The sequence below is a fragment of the Globicephala melas genome, chromosome 5, assembly GCF_963455315.2.
Source record: "Globicephala melas chromosome 5, mGloMel1.2, whole genome shotgun sequence".
NCBI classification, from domain to species: domain Eukaryota; kingdom Metazoa; phylum Chordata; class Mammalia; order Artiodactyla; family Delphinidae; genus Globicephala; species Globicephala melas.
This window is the reverse complement of record NC_083318.1, coordinates 122,091,254-122,104,051: the sequence shown is the minus strand read 5'-3', so window position 1 is coordinate 122,104,051 and position 12,798 is coordinate 122,091,254. Positions and strand designations below refer to the sequence as shown.

The 12,798-nt window shown below is 41.9% G+C and overlaps 2 protein-coding genes across 5 annotated transcripts in view; both read right to left on the bottom strand.

Moving 5' to 3' along the window:
* The window catches only part of DNAJB14 (DnaJ heat shock protein family (Hsp40) member B14), a 46,482-nt gene extending 37,513 nt beyond the window's left edge, over window positions 1-8,969 (bottom strand). The window contains exon 1 of one of the 4 annotated variants that reach the window (XM_060299760.1): window positions 8,870-8,969. Coding sequence is in view for 2 of the 4 variants with exons in the window: in XM_030865596.2 (XP_030721456.1) it covers window positions 8,492-8,624 (133 nt within the window). In the remaining 2 variants the exon portion in view is untranslated. Of the gene's footprint in view, window positions 1-8,491; window positions 8,727-8,869 lie in introns of those variants that run through there. The other 3 variants (XM_030865599.2, XM_030865596.2, XM_030865597.3) reach the window with 3 other exon arrangements.
* Window positions 8,970-10,092: 1,123 nt separating this feature from the next.
* Window positions 10,093-12,454, bottom strand: H2AZ1 (H2A.Z variant histone 1). The gene is made up of 5 exons (XM_030865600.3): window positions 12,295-12,454; window positions 11,774-11,851; window positions 11,372-11,485; window positions 10,892-11,021; window positions 10,093-10,652 (listed from the first exon to the last, which is right to left on the bottom strand). Exons 1-5 carry the CDS (start codon window positions 12,295-12,297, stop codon window positions 10,591-10,593), a joined length of 387 nt encoding a protein of 128 aa, XP_030721460.1. The 5' UTR covers window positions 12,298-12,454; the 3' UTR covers window positions 10,093-10,590.
* Window positions 12,455-12,798: the final 344 nt, after the last annotated feature.

Sequence of the window (12,798 nt, the reverse complement as noted above, 5' to 3'; positions counted from 1 at the left end):
AGAGAAAAACATGGTTCAAAAGGATACATGCACCCCAATGTTCATTGCAGCACTGTTTACAATAGCCAAGACACGGAAGCAACCTAAATGTACATTGATAGATGAATGGATAAAGAAGATGTGGTACAGATATACAATGGAATATTACTCAGCCATTAAAAAAGAATGAAGTAATGTCATTTGCAGCAACATGGATGGACCTGGAGATTATCATACTAAGTGAAGTAAGTCAGACAGAGAAAGACAAATATCATGTGATATCGCTTACATGCGAAATCTAAAAAAGATGATACAAATGAGCTTATTTACAAAACAGAAACAAACTCACAGACTTAGAGAATGAACTTATGGTTTGGGTACGAGGGGCTGGGGTTGGGGAGGGATGGATTGAGAGTTTGGGATTGACATGTACACGTGGCTATATTTAGAATAGATCACCAACAAGGACCTACTGCATAGCACAGGGAACTCTGCTCAGTACTCTGTAATAACCTAAATGGGAAAAGAATTTGAAAAAAGAATAGATACATGTATATGTATAAATAAATCACTTTGCTCTACACCTGAAACTAACATAATGTTGTTAATTGTTTGATTAAATAAGCAATTGTTAGTCAACTATACTCCAATATAAAAAAAAAAGAAAAAAGATATCTAGAGAACAAAATATGCCAAATAAATGCAACATATGTCCTTTTTGCTATCAAAAACATAATTGGGAGAACTGGCAGAATTTGAATGAGGTACATGCATTAATTTCATGAATCTGATGGTTATACTGTTGTTATGTAAGAGTGTCCTTGTCTTAAAAAACATACACTGAATTATTTAGGGGTAACAGGATATCATGTCTACAACTTACTCTTAATTGGTTCAGGAAAAAATATAATAAGAACAAATTGTGTATGTGTGTGGGTGGGGGAGAGATAGCAGGGAGAGAGAGGGAGGGCACGATAAAGCAAATGCAGTAAAATTTTATCAAATAGAAAGCCTGAGTGAAATGTACATAGGGAAGTCTACACTACTTTTAAGACTTTTCTATAAATTGGAAAGTATTTCAGAATTTTTAAAAACCTAAAATATGGAGGGAAGATAGAGTATATGAAAAGAAAATATAACTGTTTTCAGTAATTTTTATCAGTGAGGTAGTATTGGTAATATTACACTGAAACTATTATGTATATGATGTGGCATAAAGTAAATAAATAATCATGACACAGTCTATCATTTGCCATGGCCTTGAAAACCAGGATTACTACTGTGGAAGGAAAAACACAGAAATAGAAGTGAGAAAAGTTTAAACACCCCAAAGTGCTTAACTTGAATTGGACTTACTAGTATAAACTTATTAAGCTGTTTTAACTTAAAAAAAAAAAAATTCCCTAGTCTGTACACTGAAAAGGCCCAGAAACAATGAACAATCTATTAGCCACAGCATCCTTAGTACCAGATTGTGATACTGAAACACCATTTTCCACTAAAAGAAACCAGGGCTTACTGGAGATATGGTTGATTCCAGGTCTAGTATAGGGAATATATAAGAGGAACCTGAAACCTTCTGTTATATTGACTTTCTGTTATATAAACTTTGTTATATTATGAAACTATTAAAGACTATTGCGAATGTGTCTATAGGACTCAGGAGCTAACCTAAAGGTGTTCCCACTGGCCAGATCTAAAAAATAATATTATCTGCCTTTGGAAAAGGGGAGCCAACTCCTTTTCTTGAAAACTGATAAAAGCAGTCAAGCACTTATCATATCCTGCCTTTCCTATATGAACTGCAACACTGTGTAACCCTAAGACAGGTGAGGGGAAAGTGTCTCTTTATAGAAGTATTTCAGCCAATAAAAGAAAAATTATTTTTTAAAAATGGTTAAAGCCAGATGTGAAAGTGGTTACATGTGTTTATATTTGCAGGTGGCCACAAAGTCCCTATGCATGCTAATTAGGAGTTATCTGTACATTCCCTTTCATTCTTAGCACAAACACATTCTCTCATGGACATCTTCCATGTTAAAAGCTAGATGCTAGATATTGTTAAAGCAGGATCATACAGTTGCTTTAAATTTTCAAGTTATTATGATACTGAGAATCTTTCTACAATTTCATGCATAGGAGCTGTGCTTAACAATGGCTGTGTGTATACATGCACTCACGCCAAGCACTCTTTGGCTCCAGAAGAGTGAAAATTTGGACAAGTTCCATTACCTCTGGGTCTCACTATCCAGTTTTATCATCTTAAAAAATGGAATCAGCAAGGTTTTCTGGATTAACAATCACTGGAACCAATGCCTGAGAAGGTAATGGATTCAGTTTCAAATACTGCCAGAATTTAGAACACACTGGCCTTTTCTGATTTATTAAATGTCTTAGCTATCATAGGAGATCTCAGTTACCACAATAATGTGCAGTATTACAAATATTAATTGGGCAGATACAGTACTTATAAACCAGAGTACATTTACTTTTGGTTTTAAAACTATGCAACCTTATTTTATGTGTTCACTTTCCAGACAAACCTTGCTTTGCTTTGCCTTGCTTTGTGGTTTTAATGTAATTTGTACTTACTTTAAGTATACTCCGTATTAAGGACCAGTGGAAAAGTAAATATAGTATTAAAAATGGTTATGTGGATAATCCAAAAGTGAAAAACCAAGATCTGTTTTTATTTCATAAGGTTCTGCTGCACACCTGTTATATATAATGTCCATCACTAACAAAACCTAAAATAAGAACACATGATTTGAAAAAAGGATTTTTTTCCTTCCTCCTCACAAACTGGAAATAGCTTTTATTTGTGTGATTATAAAAGTAATGTTGTTCAGCTCATTAAAAAAGACATAACAAAGTGAAGATCACTTATAAATCCTACACAAGAAAAAAAATCACTCAACCATTTTGGTACATTTAACTCTAGTTACTCTAGTTGGCTAGCTGTCTAGCTTCTTATATATTCTGAAACAAAATGAGAATAATCTACATATGATTGTAGCCTACCTTTATTAAGTTCATAATTCAATGTATATATCACTTAAGAGCAATAAATCTAGGTCCACATCATCTTTATTTTTTAAGACCTTGTTCAGAACTATTGCAATAGGGGAGAGAGAGCAGGCTGAACTCTGAATTCATTAAGACAGCCGGGAATTTTTAGCCAATAACCAGGGTGAGGTGGGTCAGTGGATGGAAAATTACTGAGGCACATCATCGTTTTTAATAGGTGCATAGTATATGAATGCAATGCAATTTATTTAATCAATTCCCACTGATGGACTCTTTCCAAATTTTTGCTACAGTGACAACCCTTATACATACATTTTTGCACACTTGTCCGATCATGGAAAAACTTCACTTGTGAATATATTACCATGAAAAGGCTTACAGCTATAACTTTTTCATTTTTATTTAACAAATTGTCTTCATTGATAAGGGAATAAAATTATATAAACAAGTATTATTCCAGAAAATCTAGGCTTTACAGATGCCACAAGTATATGCAAAACACTGTTAGACACCTATGAGTAGAAAAGATGATTAACATTAAAATAGTTCCTGACAACAGGAGAGGAACAACTATATACATAAATAATACAAGGAATAAGTGCAAGGCAAGGAGAACTACATGTTAACTAAGAAGGGAATGAGCAGTTGAATCCAAACAGAGATTAATCCTAATTTAAGGTAATTATTTTATGCTTAAATAGGTAATTAAAAAATGACAGAAAAGAGACGAATACTATATTGTTAACTCCAAGGCACCATCCAAATACTTTTGCCATAGTATTCAATAGTAATACATGAAATTCTTATAGCTCTTAATAAAATAACCTTATAATAATCCTGTGAAGACTACAGATAAAACTGCGGCCCAGGAAAGGAAAGCGGAATGACAGGAATTGAGCCATTTCTGTGTCCAGCAGATACTTCCTATTTCATTCTTCTAGAATGTAAGCTCCCAGAGAGGAAGAACTGTCTTATTGTTCACTGACTCTCTAGTTCCTAGAGCAGTGCCTGCCACAAAGAAGTATGGATTCAGTAAATATTTGTTGAATAAATATATCCCCATTTTATAGATGAGGAAATTGAGGATCAGAAAGACAGTTATGGATGTAGGGGCACAAAACCATTAAATTAAGGCTCAAACCAAATTCAGTATTCTTTCTTCAACTATAATGTCTGAAATAGTTTGGTTATTAGCTGAAATTTGGAGATCATTTTATAACACTTCGTGCTATCAAAATAACTGTTCTGAATGTATAATTTACACTTGTCACTAAATTTTGATTAAGTCAGAAACAGAAGAAAGCGGAATTGTCTTGAAAGGAATAGGCTGGATAATACTACAGATGTGAAATGACAGTTTTAAAAGCTTTATTTTACCAATTTAAGTGTGACAAAGGAGAGAACTTTGAATTTTTTATCAGATTTAAATTTAAAAATAATGCAGCAAAAAAAAGAAGAAAAATCTACAAACATATGTCTCATCTGAGGGGAAAAATAAAAAGAGGACTATTTTCATTGCTATTGTGCTGATAGATGCTGCAAATTATACGTGAGTTATCCATTCAATAAAGTAGACACAGGATGGTCTTTTTTGAAGCTGGAGGCTGCCATTTGGTTCAAATTACTATGAACTTCTTGAAAACAATTAAAATGCTTTTCTCTGAAAAAAAAAAATCTATACTTCACACTGCCTGCCAATTAGTATGAAACACTAAAGTATTAAAATACCAATGTAAAGAATTAAAACAGTGAGACTGTATCTCTGTAAAAATCCAAAACATATCAATAATCCAATAAATATACAGTTTAAGAAACTAAAATGCAATTTACTTTCGCATGCTGACATTACTTTTCCAGAATATTTATATGTCCTATGTAGCAGACATATACATATATCAATCCTTTCAAACATAAACCAAACTAACAGTATGAAAATATTTGAAAGCTGTAAAATTCAATTTGCTTAGAAGTCCACTGCAATAAATAAACTGTAAAATAATATTCTCAACTAAATACTTAGAAAGCAACAATGTCCTAGACTCATTTGAAGATGCTTTTCCTCAAGGGAAACTCCTGCCAGCTTTTTAAAGTGGTTTATCAATCAGACTTCTCACCTGGCAAGAATAAAATGTAAAGAGGACAAAAATTCTAGAATTTAGCTAGAACTTAGTCTTACATCTTCTCATTCACTATGTAAGAGAAATCAAAATACAATGTTTTATTTTGCCTATCTTAGCATGAAAACACATTCATCAAAACTCTGAGGTACAAGGATTTGAGGGTAGTCTAGAATAGGTGAAATTCAGGTATAAAAATTTTAAATTCCATTTTAACCAATAGCTTCAATTCCCTTCTACATGAAATATTTTATCAGAAACTTATACAAATGTTCTAGATCTTTCCCTCCCCTGAATTCTTAAATTATTCCAATAAACATCTTCTGAGAACATTCTATGTAAAATACACTTTAAGTATTTGCATGTGACTTAGCTAATGTTCACATGGGCCCTGTGATGAAAATCTTCCTTTTACTCATAACTAAACAAGGCTTGGCAACGTTAAGCAACTCATCCCTGGTTACAAAGCTGTCAGAGGCAAAGTCTGCACCTGAATAAGGTCTTCAGACTACACCACAACTGTAATCAACCACTTTATCTGGTAATCACATATTGCCATACAATACACTGTACTATTAACTTTCACTGTTATTTTCTTAATTTTCCCTATGTTCATGACTTTAAGAGCAATGTGTTGTGCTTTGATATCTTACAGTATCTTTAGTATTAGCAGATTGATTCAAGTTGCTTGTATGATAGAATTACAGACTACAAGTTTAAAAATTCTCAGAGCCTCACACTTGTTAAATGGAAATGATACCAAAATAATTGAGTGCTGTTAAATGCCTTCCATGTATTAACTCATCTAATTCTCATAATAGCCCTATAAAATCGGTACCTTATTGTCCCATTTTGCAGACAAAAATGCTAAAAGCTAGAAAGGTTATCTAACTTGCCCAAGATTAAGGTTACAAGTTAGTTTTGGGCAAGGCTTCAAAAGCCAAGGTATTGTCTCGAGTGGTTACATGCTCAATGTTAAAACTGTCCCTCTAAGACTAGACAATGACTAAATGAAATCATGTGGTCATACAGTTGAGAAATTCAAAAAATTTTAACTCTGGGCAATGATTTCTTGGATATGAAACCAAAAGCACAGGCAATAAAAGCAAAAATAGACAAATGGCCCTATATCAAACTTTAAAAACTCCTGTACATCAAAGGAAACAACAGAATGAAAGACAACCTACAAAATGGGAGAAAAAAATCTGCAAATCACGTATCTGATAAGGAGTTAATATCCAGAATATATAAAAAACTCCTACAACTTGACAACAAAAAAATAACCTAATTTAAAAATGGGCAAAGGACTTGAATAGATATTTCTCAAAAGATGATATAAAAATGGCCAAAAAGCAAATAAAAAGATGCTCAACATCACTAATTGTTAGAGAAATGCAAATCAAAACCACAATGAGATATCACCACACACTTGCCAGGATGGCTACTATCAAAAACCAAAATGCAAACAAACAGAAAATAACAAGTGTTGGTGAGGATGTGGAGAAACTGGAATTCTTGTGCACTGTTGGCAGGAATGTAAAATGGCATTAACTGCTATGGAAAACAGTATGGCAGTTCCTCAAAAAAAGTGAAAACAGAATTACCAATATGATCCAGCAATTCCATTTCTGGGTATATATCCAAAAGAAGTGAAAGCAGGATCACAAAGAGGTATTTGCACACCCATGTTCATAGCAGCATTATTCACAGTAGCTAAGATATGGAAACTACAATCTATTCATAGATGATGAATGGATGCCGAAAATGTGGTGCATATATATGCAATGGAATATTACACAGCCTTCAAAAAGGAACTCCTGTTATATTTATGCTACAACATGGATGAACTTCAGGGACACTACGCTAAGTTAAATAAGCCAGTCAAAAAAGGCAAGTACTATATAATTCCACTTATATAAGTTATCTATAGTAGCCAAATTTTTAAATGAAATTACAGTGGTGGTTGCCAGGGGCTGGGTGGGTAGGGAAATGGGGAATCGTTTAATTGGCATAGAGTTTTAGTTTTGTAAGACAAAATTTTGGAGATCTGTTGTACCACAATGTGAAAATGGTTAACACGACTGAACTATACACTTAAAAATGGTTAAGTTGGTAAATTTTGTTGTGTTTTTGCCACACTAAAAACAAAAAATCACTTTCTTTTCTTTCATTGCCCTCTCCTGTCCTTCCTGGTACAGTACTTAGCAGCAGTGTAATGAAAAGGATAGAGAAAAGTACGGAATGCAAGGGCTTTAACAATGTAGAAAAGAATTAAAAAAACAACAACAAAATGAAACAGGTCTCCCCACATTCTTACTGACTTACTGATAATTTTTTTTTAACCTGGAAATATCTTGAACCTCAAGTGAAAACAGTATCCTATCGGCCAGACAATGGAGTGTAGTGGTGAAGGGCCTTTTGGAGCTAGAGAGCTCAAGTAGTATTCTGACTTTGTTACTAATTACTGTCTGACCTTGGGTAAGTTATTTTCATTAATTTACTCATTCATTCATTCATCAAAAAGTCTGTTTCCCTATGAGTAAACCTGGTCAAATGAATCCTAGGATTGTTCTGGGGAGTAAATGAAACAATTCATGTAAAACACTAGACACTCTGTAAGCACTCAATACATGCTGGCTATAATTACTTTATAGCCTAGAAAGCAGGACAAGAACAGGACTTCGACTAAAGGAAGTCCAGTACTCTATTCCTAAACATGTGCCTCATTTGCCGATAATTATGGTGCTATCGAATCGGATACTACTTAGCAAATCATTCCTGACTCTATCATTCTTGTGCTCCTCTCTTCTAAAGAACTCTCTCTCGGAAAAGCAATGTCATCTCAGGTGTTCGAAAACGTTTGCTTTGGCAACAGTGTTTCCTACCCCAGAGGCGGTGGAACCAGGGACCTGTACATTAACCACCAAGAGTTCCCCGTTCCTCTCACTTCATTAGGGGCCTAGACCTTATTTGAGGGTGAAGATGAGGAGGGAGGGGGCCACACACCCACACACCCAGATATAAAGCCCCACTCTGGTAAGACAGGACCAGACGAATCTCCTGGAAGAATGACAGCTTGACATTTACGAAAACCGACCAGGGAACCGGCAACTCTTGCCTGCCGGCTGAGAGCCGGCATCTCGCAGGCAAGCTGGCGCGGAGGGAGTCTCGGGCGGTCCACAGCGGGCCCGGCTGGGTCGGTCAGGGCCGGGGCGGGGGTGTGTCGGGGAGGACCGTCCGGGGGGCCGGGCGGGCGGGGTCGTGGGGCCCGGGGGCCCTGCGGCTCCCAGAGGGGCGATGGTGGGGCGGGGGCGGGTTGCGCGGCGGCCCGGGGACCGGCCGGGGAAGAAGGGGACCGAGGGCCTCACCGCGGGCCGAGGGCAGTGGGTAGAGCTTCTCGGCCTTCTGCAGGAAGCGCTGGGCCTTCTCGCGGTTGCCGGCGTTCAGGGCCTCCCGGGCGATCTCGACACATTTCTCCGCCTCATCCCGGTTCCCCTCCATGGCTTGCGCCTTCTTCCGTTTCCTGCGGGAGCGCAGCGACGAGAGGCGGAAGCCGCCGTCGCCGAGGAGGCGAGGCTGGTCGGGGTTGGGGGCGTGCGGAGGCGAGCGGGGAGGAGCGCAGGCGACCGCGGCGGCGGGGCCCCGGCGCGCTGGCGGGCTTGCGGCTCCGCCTCCTCTCGGCGGCCTCCCCGCCCCCCGCGGGCCGCTACGGCTCGAGCCGCATCCCTCCCGGCCCCCGGACTGACCTCCCGGGTCCGACCGCCCGAGCCGACTCGGCGGTCCCTGCCTGGCGCGGCCCGGCTCGGGGCCGACCGACCTGGGGGCTGGGGGTGCGGGCGATACCGGGCCGGCTGACCGCCGGGGAGTTCCGCCGAAGCGGGGACCCGGCCGCCTGCAGCGGCAGTGACGTGCCCCCTGACCTCCCGGGGCGGCCCGCTCGGGCGGCAGCCCGCCTTCCTATAGCGGCCAGGCGACGGGTCGGGGTGGGGACGTCCGTTTTCAGGACGATTCCCAGGGATCGAAGGCCCCGCCTCTGGGCCCCCAGCCTCGGGGGATTCCGTCAGGTGAGGACCGCGCTTCCGGCACAGGTGTTCAGGAAGCCCAGGAGAGCTTAGTTTGACCCTCACTCCTGTTTCATTGCCGTATTTCAGTGATACACCATTTTTCTGACCCAGATGCCATTAAACTTAGTACATCCAAGAGGTACAAAGCAAACGCTTACATAATTTGTAGTTTGCACTTATTCTGGTGAAAACCACAACCCTAATAAGGCTTCATGACCGAAACAGGACGGAAATCAGCTCTTTGACAGCGTATTACCATCACATAAGTAAACTTGTTGGGTTTTCTCCCTTCTTCCATTTTAACATCACCCCTTGTGAAATGATGTACCATGTCATGTTGGTCTCCTCGGTGAAGGGAAAGGGCCCACTTTTTGCTTGGTAATGTCCTCTTCCAAATTTCAAAAATTAAGAACTTGCCAGGAACCAAGTGTCGAAATGATCCGTACTACAAAATAACCATTTTCACACAATGCTCAGTAGAGATATTGTTAGCCATGCCAGCAAATATGAACTCAGGACTTGCATAAAAATCCTGATTCCTCTCTGTAAAACGGGAATAGCACGTCCCCCAAAGATGTTACCGTGTATTGAACAATTTAATTCAAATAGCCTTCAAAACAGCCTGCAGCACACAGGAAACACTATTCTCAGTCTAAACTGGAAGTTCCTTCCGTGGAGGGAGCTACGTACAGGACTCCCCTACCTGCTCCCCACCTCTCCCACCCAACTCCACCACAGTGCTCTGGCGTAGTGCTGCTGTCACTAACAGCAAACACAGCTAACAAACGGAGATGATCAAACTTAACCTAGAAAACAGCAACCTGTCCCATGTTCCGGCTCCTGCTGAAGTTTTAACAGTTCATTACATAGTAGTAAAAAAAAATTATACTTGTGCCTTCTGACTCTGATGTACAGAATTAAGAGTTTAATTTCAAGGAAAGAAATGTGCTTAGGTTATTGCTGGATAAGATACCTATTCAAAACAAAGCTGTTCCTATTATAATCAAGCAGATTTTATACACAACTAGTTTGGGATATGACCTTTATTGAGCTTATCCACCGGAGTGGAAATAATGTCTGTACAAAACCAAATGTTTGTTACTATAACTTCTGCATCACAATTAAAATCCAAACAGTTTTTTAAAAACAGTCAACTCAATCAAAACCCACTACTTCAGAATCAATAGCTTCTTTGAAGCCACAGTAACACTTAAATATGGTTAAGACTCGAATGCAGAAATTTGGTTGGTTGGAAAGCTAATTAAACTTCCAACTTGCTCAAATAGAATTACAAAAAGGCAAAATTGTGTTTTTCACAGAGATACAGTCCACTGGAATCACCAACACTGGACAGCTGTTAAGAGTATTTAGAGTCCTGAGATAATAAGGAATCCAGGCATCCTTTAGACAGTCTTCTGTTGTCCTTTCTTCCCAATCAGAGATTTGTGGATGTGTGGAATGACACCTGGAAGGATAAAATAACATAGTACTTTAAAACCAAGACAGTTCAATGTTCAACTTGGAAGACATCTTTAAATGTGAGTAAAAATTCAGAAATACATACAGATATCAAATTTCATGATGCAACCATACTACAGATCACTGAAACTATACTGTGTCCTCTTCTAGACTGAAAATTACTAGTAGGAATTAAAGCAAAGAATTCTTTTCTCTAAAGCAATTAAAATTTTAGTATTTACATACCACCACCAGCAATTGTAGCCTTGATGAGAGAGTCCAATTCCTCATCTCCACGAATAGCAAGTTGCAAGTGACGAGGGGTAATACGTTTTACCTTCAAGTCTTTTGATGCATTTCCTGCCAATTCAAGTACCTAGAAGACAGAATGTAATCAATCTCCTTCCCGCTTTCCTTATCTTCAAGATCCTGACAAGAATCAAAGCCTCATGAACGTGTATCTACCAAGTGTCATCTCCCCCACTACCTGAATGGCAAGATACGCAAAACCTATAAAGGGGGCACGCAATTTTATTTCCTGAAGCCGCAAACTCAAGCCCAGCGGGATCCCATCGTGAACACCAGCCCCCTCTAGCGTTGTCAGAAGCTTCTCGCCGCGTTTAGAGCCTGGGAGTTTTCTTGCATCACTTTCCTCCTTCCCTCCCGCCGCCTCCCCCCACCCCACCCCCCCAATCTTTCCCAGATTATAGGCGTACACCCATTTACCTCTGCGGTGAGGTACTCCAGGATGGCTGCGCTGTACACAGCGGCAGTCGCGCCCACACGTCCATGGCTGGTCGTCCTAGATTTCAGGTGTCGATGAATACGGCCCACCGGGAACTTTATTTTTAGCATACACAAACATAAATGCACAAAGGTAGACGGGCCAAAGACGGTAAAATTATACGCGCGCCAAAGCAAGGGGAACGGACGCTGGTGCAGCAACGCGCCCCAGCACCCACACACGTGATCGCCCCCCTCCCTGATATTTATTGTATCGGTAAACCAAGTCGCGACACCATCACCCACGCAAAGACGAAACGCTCATCTAGAGTGATGATAAACAAGAGAGGAAAAGGAAAGAAAAACGCCACGATTCCCAGACTGCACGAACCACCACGGACTGACCTGCAAACCGGCTCTCTGCGAGCGGGAAACCGCCTTTGTCTTGGCCTTTCCGGAGTCCTTCCCAGCCTTACCGCCAGCCTGCGGCGCGCACACGCCCGCGAGCGAAGAAGGAACGCAGAATATAGGATTACCAGGGCGGCGCGCCCCTCCCCCACCGCGGCGCGGCCCGGGCGCGAGCGCGGCCCCGTGCCCAGCCGGGGTCTTCGGACCGCCGCGCGCCGCAAGGGCGACCCCGCCCGCCCGACCCGCGCTGCGCGCCCGCCGCGGCCGCGCGCCGCCGTCCACCCGCTCGCCGCCCGCCGGCCCCCAGCGGCGCTGCGCGCGCCACCCAACCGTCGCCGCCCGCCGCGAGATCGGAGGCTGCTCCGCTCGCCGCCGACAAAACACCTCCCCCCGCTCTTCCAAATCCTGTCTCCGCGCGTTCCCAGCCGTTGCCGCTTCAAACCCATCTCCGTTTGTAACGGGTTTTTCTCCCGCCGGCAAAAACCCGCGGAGTCTTCGAGCGCCTCCACCAAGTTTACCATTTCAAATTCTGCTGAAGCTCAAACAAGCAAGGCAGAGAGAGGACTAGTCAAACACCCAGCGAGAACCTGCCGCCTACTCCTTCGTCGCACCGCGATTCAAACTGCGCTGTCTCCCGCCTTCCCCGCTCCCTTTATACTGCAGAATGTTCCCTCATCCGGGAACTCGGATTGCTCATCCCACCAATGGCTGCTACCCGCCCTCGGGACGCGTCCTTGAAGCCCCAGCCAATGAGCAAGCGAAGAAAAGGGCGGAGGGGCGGGCGCTTCGCAGCTCGAGCCGCTATTGGGGCGTGGGGAAGGTGGTGGGGGAGGGCAGAGGGATGGGAACTGGGGAGAAGAAGGGCACGGCGGCGGGAGGGAAGAAACAGAGCGAGCTACGCTGCGGGAGCAAGGGGACCCGCCGGCTGTGGTCACGTGCTTGGGAGGAGGGGCTGAGAGGCTTAGGGGAGGGGCATGCAGTACCGAGCACCGCCCCCCTCTCCCCCCCACTCACGTCACCCG